Raw genomic sequence first — 18,783 nt, 5'->3', positions numbered from 1 at the left:
TACATCTTATTGATCTGGCCAACAAGAGGTTATATACATCTTTAGTGATCTTGGCAAGACAAAAACTCAGCTGCTAGACCTTATGCCAAGAATCCCTGACAATACTCAAGCTATAGCACCAATAAAACAGGAAGAACACCCACTCACACACACATCTAATGTACTGTTGTCTCCATCTCAATAACCTGTCAGAAACTTTGAGTAACTTATTCTGATTAGTTAACCCAGTTTATTAACACCAGGTATTAACACCAGGCTACATGGCAAAGACATTGACATCGCAGCCCATCAGACAAAAAAAAAAAAAAAATTCTTGGCTATGTCCTTACTAGCATTTGATTCACTAATGTATCTTATGAGATTTTTTATATAAATGGGCAAGATTCACCATTTTACAAATGAAGGAAAAAATTTAAGGAAAACCAAATGGTTTGGCAAAAGTAAGACAATCGAAAGGAGAGAAATCTCTGGAAAACTTTTTGTACAACTTTGGATTCCAAACACATTCAAGAAACTAAAAAAAATAAATAAATAAAAAAAAAAACTCAGGAAACAATTCCTTATAATTAACTAGAAATGAAGGATTTCCAGTAGCAAATGCCCAAAAAAGTATTCATTTGAGGAAAAAAAAAAAAAAAAAAAAAAAATCCACAGGAATTGAAAAATGTCATATTTCCAATATCTAACCCCAGCAAAAATCCAACATTTAAAAAAATTGATTTATAGGACATATCTTAAAATTTAATGAAAATATACAACAAATTGGTCCCTGGAAATGTCTAAAAATCTGATCTAACATGATTCAAGCAAAATTAAAGTACACAGTGGCATTACCAGTAATAGACTTGCATAAAATATTAACTATCAAATTTAGTTCCGAGTATAGCAATGGGTTGCTTTAGATCAACCCCAATAAATATAACTTTTATACTGATGAACACTCCATAGCAATTAGAAAATGATAAATTGCTAATAGTAAGAATTCTAGAAAAGCCAGAAAATGCTTACCAGTAATATGGTGTTCATGAAGTTAAAAATAGATATTGCATATTTTATGCATTACTAGTGGGAACAAAAAAAAAAAAATGCAAGTTACAGATGTTCAGAAAACAGACAAGATTTAAATCTTGTCTGGTTATATGCTTAGTTACTGAAGGACTACTGATAAATTGCTAAAAAGATTAAACATTTTGAAGAACGAGATAAAACAATGTTGAGGAAAAACAAATTTTGTACAGAAAATAAATAGGACACTTGATCAAGACTTAAAAAAAGATAATTCCATTATATGATTTAATCCAAGATTAAAAGTAAAAAAAAAATTGGGTCATTTTTACTCAAAACAGGATTTTAAAGAAATTGGTCAGCATTATGTTTCAGATTTACTTCAGATTTACATTATCTTTCTGGGCAGATGTGGCCTGATCAGGCAAGGGTGCAACTTTCAGTCAATTATTATACATGTGCCAAGTTTAGACCTTCATATAACTATTTGATTACCAAGAAACCTAACACTTACTATGCTTATAGACAGCAATTTCGAGATTTATAAGAAGTTTTTTGTTCTTAGTTATGCCTCTTGACCCAGATAAGCCTTGAATTATGCTCCATTGTGCAAGGCACTCATTTTTTCTAGCAAATTTTAGGGTTCTCGAATCAAATATTTGGAAACTATTGGGCTAATCAATATGACTTCTACCTGTACTTCTGGATGAATACACAAAAAATAAATATGGCACAGAGAAAATGGGCGAGGAGTCACGTTCAACCTTTATATTCTATCAAACCACTTACACTAGTGATTTTTTTAAGCATTCTCTGTCACCTTTTAGTTTTAAAATAAAGTTGTGTTCTATATACTTAACCCAATGCCACTGGGGAAAATGCTGTGCTCATCTTTAATTTTGAGAAATGTCACTGTACATAGATGGTTCTGCTTGTTCTTAGCCACAAAGCAGTCAATTAGTAGACCTAGTGACCTTGGCTGATTTCACCCTTCCTTGAATTCACAGGAAAAAATTTATATTTTACTAATGCTATGAATATCAATGGTGTTACTTTTATTACACATAATTACTATAATGTTATAAACATTAGTAACAGGAAAATATGAACGTTTAAATATTTTCATAAATCAAGGAAAAGGGTGAAGTGGCAAGACAGGCAGTACTCTTAACTGGCTCATTGGTGAATTAATACAAGTGTAGCCATCTGTGTCAAAAGCTCAGTTAGCATGGCATGTACGCATCATGCCATTCCCATCAGCACTAGGTTGGAAGAGACTGAGTTTGCTCCTTTGCCAATTGTTTCCACCCCCCCCCCCCCAACACCAATACCTCAACCATTATACCATTATACCACCACCAGTCAGTCATTCTTACACAACTTTGCTTTTACTATCAGCGCTATTACCAATATGCCATAGTCGTCACCATCAGTATTCCTTTTACAACTATAAACAATATTACTCATATGTTTTAAAACTGCCTGATCATTACAATTTAGCTTGGACTTGCACAAAGTTAATAACTTCATGTATTTTCATTTGTTAGAAAGTGACACTGGTTATTAGAAAAAAAAAAAAAAAAAAAACTGATTTTAGATTTGAAATAAATAAATCTTGAAAAGTTGTAGAATTTCTTTCCAATTGGAGGATTTTAAGTTTAACCTCATTTATCAAAGTGACAATGACAATCTTGTGACATTTTTAAACAAAGCAATGATGACGACTAAAACTACTAGATCTTAATGATAAACCTTGCCAAATTATGGCCTTTTCAAATTTGATAAAAAAAAAAATTGCAAATGGCCAAGGAGCAAATTCAGCCTCATTTACTAAAAAAATTTGAACAGACAATATCTTCTAATATTAAAGTTCATGGAGAAGCTTTCCATAAATAAATATCTAAATAAATTAAGTAAAAATGTTACGACTGTGGGGAAAACTGTCTGAAATGGCTTAGGAGGGAAACTTCAGCCTCACTTGTAAAATGTATTAATATTCTAAAACTAAAACATGTTATATAAGAATTAAAAATGTAATGACTACCAAACTTGGACTTCAGACCATAAAACTCGACCCCTTGCCCATTTTGTATTAGGATTTATCCTACTGGAAGATAAATATCTTCTGGGTTACTTTAAAGATAAAGAGGTATATTACAAAAGGATATATTCCATAAGACAATGACAAAAATTGTAGATTGGATCATGTATGAAACATTTTTTAAACTCCCACAAACACAACCCTGTCTATGCTATTTGTTGTTGTTTTTTGTGTGTAATCAAAACTGCAGATGTCAAAGTTAGCGGTGTAATATCCACAATTTTATTTTGCTTGGAAAAAAAAAATGAGTATTGCACAAAGGAGCATCAAGCAAGGCTTATCAGTTACCGAGTATAACAGAATATCATGTCTTAATGTAAATTTTGAAGTTTAGTTTTTAAAGTTCTCAAAAACCATAAAATTTGCTTCTGTACATTAAAGGTATTAGCCCATATATGAGAGATTTAATCAAATATGAGTCATGATGCCAACCACTCATGGGGGATTTGAGAAAGGATGACCCTGATTAAAACAAAGTATTTCTACTCCTATGGAAAAACAATTTAAAAGAAAATATTGGCAATCGGACCTCTCGAGAAAGCTACTTTTCTTAGGCTCAAGAAAATGACTGAACTCAAAATGATGTAAGAAGCTTTGAGTCTTAAAAAAGAGACAATAACCCTGAATAACTTTTCCAAGATAATGTTAAAACAATGTATTTAATATGCAATCTAAAAAAACAAGGCACTGCAACAAACTCAGCCGCTGAACCTTTCGAAATTCTTGAAATCTTTTCAAAGAGAAACTAGCACCACCACTACCAAATCGACAGACAATTTTTGGATATTGGAATAGTAGGAAGTTTGGAATAGTAGGAAGTCTACAGAAGGAGAGAAATAATCTTATCTTTACCCATTAACACTACCATCTTGTATAATGAAAAACTTTTCAGCCTGCAGAGAGACACAGGGGGAAAGAGGGAGAGAGAGAGAGAGACACACACACACACACACACACACACACACACACAGGGAAAGAGGGAGAGAGAGAGAGAGAACACACACACACACACACACACACACACACACAGGGAAAGAGAGAGAGAGAGAGAGAGAGAGAGAGGAGAGCAGACACACAAGGGAAAGAAAGAGAAGAGAAGAGAGAGCACACACACAGCACACAGGGAAAGAAGAGAGAGAGAGAGACACACACCACACCACAGGAGGACAAAAGAGAGAGAGAGAGAGAGAGAGAGGAGAGAGAAGAGATGCCCCAGAGAGAGAGCTGGAGTTTTATCAGCCAAGTACACTCAAGTGATTGTCCCACAATAAAGAATAAAGTTTAATTAGATGGACCAAAGCTGCAAGAATGAGAGAAAATGGGTTTGCAGACAACTCAGCTGGAGTTTGCTTTAACAAAATACCAAAGAACTACCAAGCATATTGTCCTCACATTCCATTTCAAGAAATCAAATAGAAGTTAAGGATGGCCTAATGGACCACAGCTGCTTAAATTATGACCAAAATGAAACTGCTTTCCTTGAACTTCTACCAACAATACTTGTCCTTAATAAAATTTTACTTAATTATATTTAAAGCCATTGGTTCACAATTCCATTTACACTATACAAAAAAGATATCCTAGTCCATAATGTGAACCTATCAAAGCGCAATATAAAGTATTTTGAAATCTTAAACTATTATAGTATTCACAAGATGTAATCATGCTTGTATTGCACTTTCCATATACATACAAGTTTTATCTGCCATTCTACTCTTAATAAAGCGTATTATAATCTTACATTGAGTCATTTAAACTTTTGGCAAGGGTTCACAATAAAAAAGATTTCATTACTATAATTTAGAGTTACTCAATATATACACAGTGGACCTCCAAGCACATGACATTTAACCCAGTGCCAAAAGGGAAAATGTAATATTCACTATAATTTTGTTAACCCAATGCCGACAGGGAAAATCTAATAAAAAATGGGGAAAGTGCCGTGCTCATTTTTTATACTTTTATGAAATGTCTCTGCACATAGATGGCTCTGCTAGTGCTTAGCTACAAAGGAGTCAATTAGTAGATCTTGTGCCCTTACCTGATTTCACCTTTCCTTGTATTGGCGGGAAAAACTAATTGTTTACTAGTGCTATGAATATCGATGTTATTATTTTTATTGTAAACATTAGAATTAATATAATGTTATAAACATTAGTAACAGCAAAATAAGATAACGTAAAATATTTTCGTAAATCAACAAAAAGGATGAACGGGCGAGACAGTCAGTACTCGTAACTGGCTCATTGGTGATTTAGTATATACAAGTGTAGCCATCTATGTGTAAAAACAATTAAACAAGTAAACACACAGTGGGCATGGCATGTACGTACATGCCATGCCCGTTGGCAAAGGGTTAAATGGATTTACATATTCCACAAGTGTTATTAGTATTGAGGTGGTTATTATTTGGCATTTTAAGCATCTTGTTAAGAATAAAACAAAAATACAAAAAAAAATATTTTAATCAAGTGCAAGCCATTAAAAAGGCTGAGTCATTCTTTAATCTAAATACTTTAATATCAATTCTTAGGAATTATCAATCATTTAAATAAATCTTATATAGGTCTACAACTTTTACAGCATGGAAACAGGTTACCAAAAGACCTTTATGTATATAGTTTAGCACAGTTTTTAACTTTTAAATACAAACCTGAAAGTCTGAGAAGCATGTCAGGACATCTAGGAGTCTTGGGCTGTAGTTGAACAACTATTTCATGCTCCAAACACTACCTGAAGGAAATTTGTCCCTTAGGATCAGATTTTTTCATGCATGAAACCTTAAAATACTATATCAAATATCAATTCAAGACAAAGCTTATGAATCACAAAAATATTCAGCTTTCATTAAAAACTATACTTACCGAAATTATAATACTAGTTTATAAAATCATTCACCTTGCCTCTGCACACAATCCTAATTCCAAGAGTGAGAAATCAAGTAGATGACCCCAAGCTAGAAAGTACATTAATTTCATTAGGGCATATACTAATATACTAGTGCATATGCAAGTTTCATATAAAAATGAATCGGCCACAGATTATGAACTGCTCCCTTAAATGAAGTCGAAATAATTTGCTCTAGTTTGTCATACAGCTACAGCTATACTAAATAAGGACTCAACCAGCAGAGGGAAAAAATGCAAAAAGTGTTTCTCACTCCATCTGGTATAAATTAAATAGTTACCATCTTATTTGAGGGCACATTTTGGATGATCAATCATTACTTCTAATCCAAGTAATTTCCATCTATCACCAAAATCTATTATATGATAATCAAAGTGGTAAGCAAGTGTACATTCCACATTAAAATCTAGTTTCTTTCTGCATGGTAAAACAAAGTTTAATAGCAGAAGGTTTTGCAGAACTACACATTCTGAAACTAAACTTGTATATCTATGGTAGAAAATTATACTAAATTGAAGTTTCTTAAAAGAGTAATAGGTGTGATTATCATTACTACATTTACATACTTTAATGGCGCAATTCATACAAATAAGAGATACAGCTACTTAATATTCCTACAAGTTCCTAAGTTCCTGTTCTTTTTCCTTGCATAACTTTACATCTGATATTTGATCTTTATATTTCATATTTCTTACCTTTTGTTTTTTATTCTTCCATTTCTCCTCTTAATTCCCCCTACTGCATCCTTTCCCAAGCAGCTGCAATACACTCTGCATTAGGGCATTACACACCTTAGAGTTTGTCTAGAATACAAATTTAAGAACTTGGCTATGCCTTTTTAACACAGTTGTATCAACTTCTGATTAATATTCCCCGATCTACGGATGACCAAAATTTCATATTTTACTTCCCTATTCTTGACTATTTTAAATGTAATAATATTTACCATTAAAAATTGTGAAGGCCATCTAGCTCTTATTCAGTCCCAGGTGCAACTTCAAGCTTGTGGAAATGACCTAGCCTGCTCCTCCAGCCCTGCCAATGTACCGCTTTCACAGTTGAGCTTGACAGCTCTTCTGAAAATCTAAGCCCAAAATCAATAGTTCATATTAGCTTCAGTTATACATCTACACTTGAAATGTATGTAAAACAAATTTTGATAAATAATTTCCTTTGTGATACATATTTCTGAAGGTTTCCTAACTTATGTACTTACCTGCAAATAGAAAAACTTCCGACTTCTTCAAATTGTTTTTCTGCTCAGAGTCCCTTTGTAGTCTAGAAGTCATGATAATCCTTTCCACATCTAAAACTGCAGTTGAACAGTCAATGAATACCAAAGGCAATTGCATAATTCATGTTACAAGCCAAGGAGTAACTAGCATTTGCTTAACTTTAAGGTCAATTTTCATTTTCCAACAGTTCTCTAAATAAACCAAGAAATTTTTCCATTTCTAAAAACCTACATAAAAAAAATGAATAAAATAGAAATGATAACCAAAACCTATTTTAAAATGTGTTTAAATAAGCTATTAAAAAAAAAGTTCAAAACATGTCTCTTACCTGTAAAAATAGAAAACTTATTCATAGCCATCTTTGGTCTCTCCACTGCCATGGATTGCCGACAAGACTTCCTACCACCATCTCTTGAAAGATCTACAAAATGAAATGCAAGGCACAAATGGTTTAAATCAACTTTATTTCCATGGAACTATTAATATAAATCTTTGTATGCCACCGATACAAACTGCTAAATCTATCAAACCAATGTTTTCCTATTAAAAGAAACCCACCTGCTGCATTTTTTTTTCCCCTCTTCCTCCGCCTTCCTGGCAGCAAAGGGTCTTCGTCACCACTAGGAAAATCCAGTCCGTTATCGATGTTCCAGCCTTATACATGGAATTGAAAATTATTTTTCAGTAATTAATCAATTTGCATTTACTCTATTAAGAAATCTAATTAACTATCCATCATTAAAATGTACAGATTCTCAATAAATACTGGTACAATTTTTCAGGACTTCACAATTTACAAACCGGACCTTCCATTTGCCAAGATTTAGTAACCATTTCAACTCCTGTTGTTTATCCACCCAGTGTTGGAAAAAAAAAAAGTCGCAAACAATGAATGTAACAAAAGATTCTAGGATGAAGATATTCCATTTCATCAATATGGATCTATAAAAAAATAATAATAATAAAAAATAAAAACCGAAAGATTCAAAAATTAAGTTTTAATCCTAACTTATGATTCATTATAATTAATGAAAACAAGATCACCCTCTAATTAGATATTAGAGTTAAGGTTGTCTTATCAACAAACTGAACCATGCAATATTCCATTGTTACTCTTACACATGCAATTACTGCTACTCATGCATGAATCTACATACATAAATAATCCAATACTACATACTATGCATACAAAATACAAAATTTCAAAAGATCAAGATTTTCCAAGTCATTACTGCCTTTTCCTTTTTTTTTTTTTTTTTTTTTTACAGCAGCCGACAGACCTGCAAATCCTCAAAGATGTAAAAGCATATTCCTGGAGAAAATAAAGATAGCAATCTTTATAAGTAACAAAATATTTTTCCTGCATCACACTGGGGTCACTGTTAGAGAACAGCCAAAAATTACCCAGAGCAAATGGGTCAATCCCCAAACACTTGGTTTTAGGCTTTTCCATTTTTTACCTTGCATTTCCAACCACAATAAGGGCTATTTATCAAACAAGGTTCACTACCATTTCATAAAATAAGTATACAACCTTTGTTTAAAAAGACTTTTGTAGCAATTCAGGATAATTCACAAAAATTTACGGTCACCAGCGAAATAACATCCTCATTCAGAAAAAAAAAAAACAATGTATGCTTACATTGTAAAGCACATTAAAGATTTTCCCCACAATACATAATCTAATCAGGAAATAAAAATGGATAATACAACCAAGTGAATGAGAAAATTCAAGAGTTAATGGGACCCAAAGAAGGGAGGGGGAGAACTATGCCCCATGAGAGGATTGTACAATAAACAGGTAAAATCTGTTATATTTCACACCGAAAAAAGTGCCAAAAGGCAAAATAAATAAAAAATAAAAATTAACAGTACAACTCGTTTACCAAGTTGGAAGATGAATTTTAAATATTTTATGTTTTCTTTTTTCCTATGGGGGGATAAAATTTTTAATGGTACCCATTATAGCACAGCCATAAAAACAAATCTAATTCCCAATCACACTGATTTGAATCTTTCAAAAACTCATTTTACAGATGAAGTTTCTCAAAACCTGATTATAAAAAAAATACTGCAACATTCAGGACTATTTTTTGTAAAAACCTCTACCACCTCCAAAACCCTTTCCTTGCCATAGGATTGGGGGATCTGTGGGAAAATCACATTTTGAGAAGCTATAAATGCAATTTATTCACCTTGTGCAAGGAACCTTTACAGATGCTCACCAGCACAGCAACAACAGTGGTCTCCACACCTCTCAGTGCCTAAGCATAAAAGGTCAACTAATCTACACATATTCCAGTAAGACTGAACTTAGACTGGTTATATGATAAACCTCTTGACCAACAGAGAAATCACCCATTCCTGATACAAGGCTGGCTCTGTACTGCTTCAGCCAGACAATTCCTCCAAAATAAGCAGAAGTTTCATTTTCACACAGCTATACGAGACATTGTAACCTTTTGCTCATATTGCATAGAATAAATTTATAGACCTTCTATCCATGCCATTTCCTGCACAAGTTGAAAATATGAAAGTTATGCAAAATACTGTCACAGGAACTCAAAACAAGTATTCCATAGTCCTACCAAATAAACACACGTTACAGGGTACCTTTCACGTCATAGTCATGGTAATAAGTAATTATGTTAATCCTTTTAGAATACCGAGGTACATATTAAGTATGATATTCAAAATCACATCTTTGTTACACATTTTATTACCAATGCTCCTATACTGTTATCGACAAATTCTACTTCTAATAGGGCAGGAACAAGGGTGAAACTTGAGGGACTGAGGCTGGTAAAACTAGCCTATTCAGCATAAAACTCATATCAAGCAAGAAGCCCGTTTCTCTCACTCCCTCAGTAATAGCCTTAAGGTTCTGTCAGTGTAAAAAGTAAACTATATAAGAAATACTGGAGCATTTACAACATGGAATACTTTAGTATGCATATACACAATACCTGCACTCACACTGCGATGATCCACTTACACGTAAAGAGAAAATTGTACTACGATACACAAAATTTGCCCAGGCAAAAACCAATGTCACAAATAAACAACAGGTTATGATTAACACCATATGGAGACCAAGTCCATGGTAATTGGGTGGGAGTCCAGGGACAGGTTAGGAACAGTTTGGGTTCAAATGGAGGAGGATGCAACGCAATGTTGGTCTCCGGTCACTTCATAAACAATTACCAAGAACAGCACTTGCTTCCTAAAACAGGAACTTGCAATGGAAAATAGACTTCTGCTTATTACACAATGAACAACTAGAAAAAATAAATTACATATGCATATTAAACCAACAATAATTGGAAATGCTTACCTGCACATACTACACCATAAGTGGGAAAAAAATTAGAATGTAGGATGACACTGCAAAGAAATTAATTAAAATACAGCATGAAAGCTCTGGTTTGTCATTGTCATGTTCATTTTGGATTCATGGGGTCAACTTTTTAATTTCACATAACATGAAAATATCAGTCATGCACTAAATTGTGGTATAGTTTGCTCCCCCACTTGTAGAACAGTAAAATTTTTGTAATTAACAAAATGACAGGAAATACGACACTTATGATACTACCTTCAGAAGTTGCTAAAAAGAAAGTTGTGCTACACTTATTACTTGGGTAGAAAAAGTAAAAGTAATGGCACTATAAAGAAATATTACTCAATAATACATGAAACATTAGAAATGGAGAATAGATCTGGACAAATGCAGCGCAGAGACAAAGTCCACCGTGATCAGGTGGGGGTCCAAGGGCAAATGCCCCAAAAGGGAAATATGGCAGTTGTATTGGGGAGGGGGGGGGGTTGGAAGATTTTTGGTTCACATGGCGATGTTTTTAAATTTCCCAGGTACAGCTGTAGTAACAGACTTGATCCCTGAGGGTACGGTCACTTTGTAAACATTACCAACATCTTCATTTACACTATTTCTGATGGAAAATAAGAGACTGGCATATCACAGCACTGATAATTGAAAAATGAAATAACGGCAAGATTGCTGTGCGATACAAAAAAAAAAAAAAAAAAAAAAAAAATCACCTAACGGAACAAACTGGGGACCAATGCTGAAATCGGTGCACATTTTAAACCAAAATTCATTTCATATTTCATAATGAAATTCTTTATACACCAGCCACTTATGCCTCAAACACCAAGCAATACAAAAACATTAGACCCCTACGCTTGCAGTTTCTTCACCATGAATACCGTATAGCACAAACTTCATCATTTTAACTCCGGAAAGTTCAGTAATCAAAATAAGAGACCATCAACCTGCATTTTCTTCGGCATGCAAGGCCATTTAAAAATACCAGGAGACCACAGGTTCTGCGCTGCCTCGGACGGCCTATGTCACCAATTTCAACGATCCACCAGAATAGAAGTTTTCCTGTAAAGGCTTAAATGTGGATTAGCCCGTCGCGGCCACTTATTTCGACTCGCCTTTGCCTTAAAAAACACGCGGACACAAAGAGCCTCATACACGGTCTTACACTCCTCTTACCCACGTCTGTGATAACTCAGGGATTCAAAGAGTAGATAAAAGCCATGTTCCACCCAAAATACTTACAGGCACGGATTTCGAACGCAAAAAAGAAATGCGCAGGAATATTACCAGAAAGCAGGAAGAACTCGCCCCTGAGCAGCTGAATCTCCGCGTCTCGCGAGGCGGCGCCGGAGCCTCGCTCGGGGCCTCGACTCGAAGCTCTAAGGCAACAACTCCGGAAATTCATAACTTTATTCTTTTTCGGGTCACAAAAGGAATTTATCCATCTCCATAAGTTCAGATTTTCGAACAAAATTTTGTATCAAGGCTGGACGCCTCGGACATTTTATTCGGACACTGAATTGCCTTCAAAGTTGCAATTTGTAACATTTCTAGTGCACAACTCGAACCAATTCTCACGGTTATAGTGAACATTTTTTTTTCAACATTTATGTTATATACACATACAATACAGACCACTAAAACTCATCGGATTAATACCAATTTCATTTTCGCATATTAATCCTTTCTCGAAATAAAACAATGTGCTTCTAAATTGATGTTACTTAAGGAAACACTAATCTCCCTTGCGAAATTCATAATTACACACTATGCCATGCAAACAGGTTCATTCCAGCTTTTTCTTGGTGGGCAAGGTTGGCGAGCGAAATGAGCATAATCAGTGTGGCCTCCGAGGAGAGTCAAGTCAAACAATGAGGGGCAAACAGTCTTGGGGGAGGGTAATTGCCATAGCCACCCCTTAATGACCTCTCTGCATGCATTACATGCAGCAGCACTACGAGGTCGGACAATAACAGTAAACAGCACACAAAAAAAAAATCAATTCATAACTTACTTATAAACCATGTAAGAAACGTGCAAACTGAAGAGTAAATAATAAATAAGCGTTAATCTGAAATATAATAACGTATTAGCTGCACTACCTCTACCTTTTTACCACACAATAAGTCGTACCCGACGAGGCATTTGGGTAGCGGTCCGCGCCGCGAGCCAGCCCCGTGAGACTAAACGTCGCCTGCCTCTGCCCTCAAAAGTCACCTCTTACCCGCGATTTTTTCTTTTCCTTTTGCATTTAGTTATAAACTGCCTCGTTCATGCGTAAATTCTGGTGAATACGATAATTATGCATTCGGAACTATTTACGGGTTCTTCGTCTGCGCGATCAATATTCTTCCTTCTTTTATGGAGTTTTAGACTATATATCAGTCTATACTCCCTGGGTAGTATATATGGACAATAGATTTACGACAAGACAGAGGGGGAGAGAGGGAGAAAGAGAAAGAGAAAGGATGTCGACAGGGAGGGAGAAAAGGAGAGAGAGGGAGGAAGGGAGAGAAGAAAAGAAAAAAAGAGTGCGAGAGGGATATATATATATATATATATATATATATATATATATATATAGATTATATATATATATATATATATATATATATATTATATATATATACATATATTATATTATATATATATATATATATATATATATATATAGTTATATGTGCGTGTGTGTGTGTGTGTGTGTGTGTGTGTGTGTGTGTGTGTGTGTGTGTGTGTGTGTGTGTGTGTGTGTGTGTGTGTGTGTGTGTGTGTGTGGTGTGTGTGTTGTGTGTGGTGTGTGTTATGTGTGTGGTGTGTGTGTGTGTGTGTGTGTGTGTGTGTGTGTGTGTGTGTGTGTGGGGTGTGTGTATGTATATTATATAATATATATATATATATATATATATATATATATAATATGTATATTATATATATACATACATATATTATATACACACATACACAAATATATACACATTTATATATATACATGAATATATGTATACAACAGAAACATATGTATACATATATATACACAAATATATATACATACATAAAGAAATACACAATATATATACACAGATACACAATGTACATATACAATATATTTATATATATATGGACATACTTATATACACATATATGTCTACATAATTGCATACACATATATGTGTACATGCATATATACATATATAAATGTACATACATGTATACACATCTAAATGTACATGTATATATATTCACATATATGTAAATGAATACACACACACACACACACACACACACACAAAAGAAATGGAAGAAGGATAGCAGGACCTGAAGACTTCAGTGGAATTCACCCTAAGGCTGTCTCTGTACTATATACGGGTATGGCTGTGTGTGTATCACATAATTTGCTTACCTGCAAATAGCAACTGTTTATTTTCGATTCAGAGTGATTACACTGCAGTGTGAAATTATGATCCTCATAGGGAGGCAGGGAAAGCACTCCCTGTCCAGCTCCATAGTCATTCTCTTACAAACCGATCGGTAACTCCCCTTCGGCAGAAATGAACTTTGGAGTGAAAGGCTAACCAGAATACATGGTAAGGCGATATGAGCCGGCACCTGCCACTGGGATGACCTGCCGTATATGGTTAACACGCCATGCGACCATATATATATAGAGAGAGAGGTATGTGTAAGCGACATGTGAGTTGGGAGCACCACTTCGCCAGATGTAAGCGAGTGGCCACCGCAAGCCACCAGAATATGAGTGACACAAGAGATTAAGAGCACCGCGTCACCAGGTGTGAGCGAGACGAGAGATGGACTTGGGTGGGTCAGTGAAAAGGGGTTTAGCTTGCTGGTTTATTCTTGAAGACAGATATGAGACCCCCCAAGAGACCCCCGTGTCCCCGGGTGGAGGACGAGGTGGTGGAGCTGGACCCTGTGTGGCTTGGGCCGTCTGCTGTGTCTCTCTCTGTGTGTGTCTGCCTTACGGACGTGTCCTTTTATGCGGCGGTTCCCTTCGAGGACGGATGTTTGTTCCTGTGCGAAAAGAGAAAGCCGGGCTGCATCTGCGTCCTGCCCAAGGAGAAGGGCTGCGTGCTTGGACGGAGGTGTGAAGTGTACATCCGGCCTTGCTACGTATTGTTGACATCGCTCGACCACGCACAAGGCTCGTCCTCGAGCCGACTGTAACGCTTGAAACGATGCAGTAGAGGGTCTGTTTGGTATCTACAGATGGTTCCTGGTGATCCGAGAGTCGCTAGGCCGTCGCGTGCCAGGTAGCAGGTGTGGCAGAGGTTTCGCACTGAGGTGCAACATTCAGTAGCGAGGAGGGTCATCGTCTTCAGAAGCTGAAATATAAGTGTACCAGGCCAGTAAAAAGGGGCTAAGGAGGATGATGATAATGCATTTGTCAATCACCTTACTAAATTGCGAGAAAATGAGAGCATAATAAGGAAAGTTTGTCACAAGAAGGGTGTGTCAAGTAGCGAGTTCAATAAGGTACCATCATATTGAAGAGAGAAAAGTTAATTGAATAAGACTTCCATATCTTTGGGGTAAATAGGCAAGTAAAATATGCTTCGAACACATAGGCAGCTGGGCCTGAACTTAATTCTAACAGTGCGCGTCTCGGCGCTTCAATCGTATGAGCGTAAGTGTGCGGCGGGCGCAGGGTTCCTTCGTTTACGGCCATGAGCCGGGCTTTAAAATTAACTTGCGGTGATTGTAACCGAGTAAGCCTATATAAAGCATGGTGTCTCCAATGTGTTGCCATTATTTGCAACTGGAGACATTACCATCAGTACATATTCACCAAACCTTAAACTAAAGAAGCATAAACTCCAGCATTACTGAGGGCAAGATATCGAACTTCGAGAGGACGTCGTAAAAGAGATTTGGGTTCAGTTATTAGTCAGGGATGGCACATAGTAAAATACGCAATCTTAGAGTGAATTCCGAGTAGAGTGGCAGGTAGGTAGTTAAGAGGATAGTCAGGTGATCGAAATCTACGTGTGAACGAGCGACAGATTAGCACGGCAAGTATGAAGAAACAGTGATATAAAGAACGATATAGTGTATGCACATAATATAACAATACGCAAGAAGTAATGAAGTGATTACTGATAGGAATAACATATAAGAGAAAAAAATAGATAATTTCATTAATTCGATACAAATAAACATGAATAATATGATGAGCAGCCAAACATAACAATAATTAATTAAACTTGAAGGTACTCATTTGTTCTGAGAGAATTGATATATGCTAAATTGTGCGATCTGAGGATAAAAATTATAATAGACAGAAAAATACTAACACAATACATCAATTACGGGATGGTTAGAGCTGGGGAATGAGGTGTGAAGTGAGGGTGCGTGTCACTTAGGTTTGATCTCAGTGTGTGATTGTGTTAAAAAAACACTAGTTGACAGGGAGATGTTATGCAGTATAGAGTTTGTAGTGTGCGTTCGTAGAGTGGCGTGTACTTGATTTTGAAAGAAGGCAACTTGTATGCAAGGTGTGGGTGGGTATAGGGAGGGCAATAGTTACTCTGGCACTAATAGGTACACTTACTTTTAATAGTAACGAGGAAGATTGTTGGTGCTGGATAGAACTGCGACATCCTGGCTGTGTTGACGAGGGTTCGCGAAGAATTAGCGAGGCAGGTGAGCTGGATTGGCGAGTGTGGCGGCATAGAGTGCGAAGATACATCTTCAGCGACTTCGTCAGGAGGGTAGCACAGGCATGAGTGGTCAGCACGAAGTAGTAGGACAGACATGGTGCGGGTAGGCGTGATCGAAGAGGACTTGGTAGCGATGGCTGGGCGTTAAAAGAGGCGGGGAGGCACTTCGCGTGGATCTGCGTCGGCGTTGTGAGGTTCTTGAACACCGCTGCCATCAGATGTAAGCGACACGTGAGTTGGGAGCACCACTTCGCCAGATGTAAGCGAGTGGCCACCGCAAGCCACCAGAATATGAGTGACACGAGAGATTAAGAGCACCGCGTCACCAGGTGTGAGCGAGACGAGAGATGGACTTGGGTGGGTCAGTGAAAAGGGGTTTAGCTTGCTGGTTTATTCTTGAAGACAGATATGAGACCCCCCAAGAGACCCCCGTGTCCCCGGGTGGAGGACGAGGTGGTGGAGCTGGACCCTGTGTGGCTTGGGCCGTCTGCTGTGTCTCTCTCTGTGTGTGTCTGCCTTACGGACGTGTCCTTTTATGCGGCGGTTCCCTTCGAGGACGGATGTTTGTTCCTGTGCGAAAAGAGAAAGCCGGGCTGCATCTGCGTCCTGCCCAAGGAGAAGGGCTGCGTGCTTGGACGGAGGTGTGAAGTGTACATCCGGCCTTGCTACGTATTGTTGACAGTATGTATGTAAATGTGTGTGTGTGTGTGTGTGTGTGTGTGTGTGTGTGTGTGTGTGTGTGTGTGTGTGTGTGTGTGTGTGTGTGTGTGTGTGTGTGTGTGTATATATATATATATATATATATATATATATATATATATTATATATATATGTATATATATATATATATATATATATATATATAATGAATATATATAATATATATATTATATACATGCATCACATCATATGTAATAGTATATTAATATTTATATATATATATATATATATATATACACATAGTATATATATATGTGTTTATGTGCGTGTGCGTGTGCGTGTGTGTGTGTGTGTGTGTGTGTGTGTGTGTGTGTGTGTGTGTGTGTGTGTGTGGTGTGTGTGTGTGTGTGTGTGCATGAATGTGAAATTTCCTCCCTAACTCACTTAGCTCCCCTTGCCTCTGTTTCCTTGCTGTAGAAGCTGGCGAAGAGCAGGGCAGCAGCAGTGAGGGCCATCACCAGCTTGGACGCAGACTTGGGCACGCCCGGGCAGTCGATGAACAGCATCTGCCAAAATAAAAGATCCATAAACACCTCGGCGGCTATACGTTCGTCCACAGGTATCCCGCCCTTCCAACGCGGCCTCATTCTCCCTTCTCTTCGTTTCTCTCTATTTTTTGTCCTTTTTTAATGTCTTATCTTTCCCTGTCTTGTTCTATTTGGTTTACGTCACTCTTCTTAACAACTGTATTTGTTATCTCTCTCGCGCTTCCTCTCACCCCCTTGACGTTGATGAATGTTATCCCGGTGCTAATTAAACGAGTCCTTTGGAAGTAAATAGTGAAGATACCACTGCATATTAATTACGAGGCGTAAATATAATTGTGAATACGTTCTTCAAATAAAATTATGAGCATGTACAATAGCATGTAGATGACGGACCTCCATGTGAAAAAAGAAACATATGAGAAATAATTATAACATGCCAAGGAAATACCAAGAGAATGTTTTATTTTCAGCAGTTCGGATTCATATAAAATTGAAGTCTTGTGATAGAAACGAAGGTCCCTTTGGAAAGAGATGAAATTAAGATATATCTATTTTTTTAATGGGCCAGTTCTGAGTTCTTATTTTGTTTCAAACCGCGAACCATCACTCTTTTCTTATATTGGAATATCTTCTTTCAAAGCAAGATATAATTCACCCATTCCCAGTAAACAGAAAAAAAAACCAATCTCCACTTCCCTATTAAACAATCCTGCAACGAAACAAATCACCCCAAACCACTCATTCCGAACCACCGAAGCCACAGAGACGGGGGCGAGCTCACCTGGAAGGAATGCACGAAGTCAATGACGAATTGAATCATCTGCATGGTAGTGAGGTACTTTTTCCAACACAGGTAAGGCCTCATACGCGGGCCCATCGCTGCCAGCAGATAATAGCTGTACATCACGACGTGGATGAAAGAATTGATGGTGCAATTAAAGCTGATGTGGCCTCCTGAAAAACCAAGTGGAAGGTGGTATGAACAGTTTTATTGATTAAATGTCCTCTGCAAAATTACTGATTTGCTGTCAATTAAGAATTTCAGATTGGTTGTTCATCGCGAAAGAAATTATTTGCTGTTTGTCAATATATTTTTTATTTGCCGTTTATGAACAAACTCATTGATTAACTATTCGTCACAAAATTACTGATTTGATGTACGTAACAAAGTTGGTGGCTTTATTGTCCATTACAAGGCACTAACTTACTACTTGACACAAAATTACCTAAGGAGGCTGTAAATAATCAATGAACTGTAATTCACAAAATTTCTGATTGGCTCTTCATCGAGATTTACTGATTTGCC

At 36.6% G+C, this 18,783-nt stretch overlaps 1 protein-coding gene and 1 pseudogene across 38 annotated transcripts in view; both read right to left on the bottom strand.

Annotated features, from left to right (window-relative positions):
- The window catches only part of LOC119597902, a 61,371-nt gene extending 48,562 nt beyond the window's left edge, over positions 1-12,809 (bottom strand). For 16 of the 38 annotated variants that reach the window (XR_005230916.1, XR_005230906.1, XR_005230905.1 and 13 more), the window contains exons 1-8: positions 12,703-12,809; positions 7,807-7,902; positions 7,577-7,669; positions 7,230-7,325; positions 6,960-7,097; positions 6,709-6,771; positions 5,971-6,062; positions 5,760-5,839 (exon numbers count right to left, since the gene is read on the bottom strand). Coding sequence is in view for 1 of the 38 variants with exons in the window: in XM_037947569.1 (XP_037803497.1) it covers positions 7,066-7,097; positions 7,230-7,325; positions 7,577-7,669; positions 7,807-7,902; positions 11,837-11,999 (480 nt within the window). In the remaining 37 variants the exon portion in view is untranslated. Of the gene's footprint in view, positions 1-5,759; positions 5,840-5,970; positions 6,063-6,708; positions 6,784-6,959; positions 7,098-7,229; positions 7,326-7,576; positions 7,670-7,806; positions 7,903-11,836; positions 12,015-12,696 lie in introns of those variants that run through there. The other 22 variants (XR_005230923.1, XR_005230909.1, XR_005230917.1 and 19 more) reach the window with 13 other exon arrangements.
- Positions 12,810-17,369: 4,560 nt separating this feature from the next.
- LOC119597992 overlaps positions 17,370-18,783 on the bottom strand; it is a 3,915-nt pseudogene continuing 2,501 nt past the window's right edge.

Source organism: Penaeus monodon, chromosome 40 (assembly GCF_015228065.2).
Source record: "Penaeus monodon isolate SGIC_2016 chromosome 40, NSTDA_Pmon_1, whole genome shotgun sequence".
In the NCBI taxonomy this organism is placed as follows: Eukaryota; Metazoa; Arthropoda; class Malacostraca; order Decapoda; family Penaeidae; genus Penaeus; species Penaeus monodon.
This window is presented reverse-complemented; position numbering and strand designations above follow the sequence as displayed.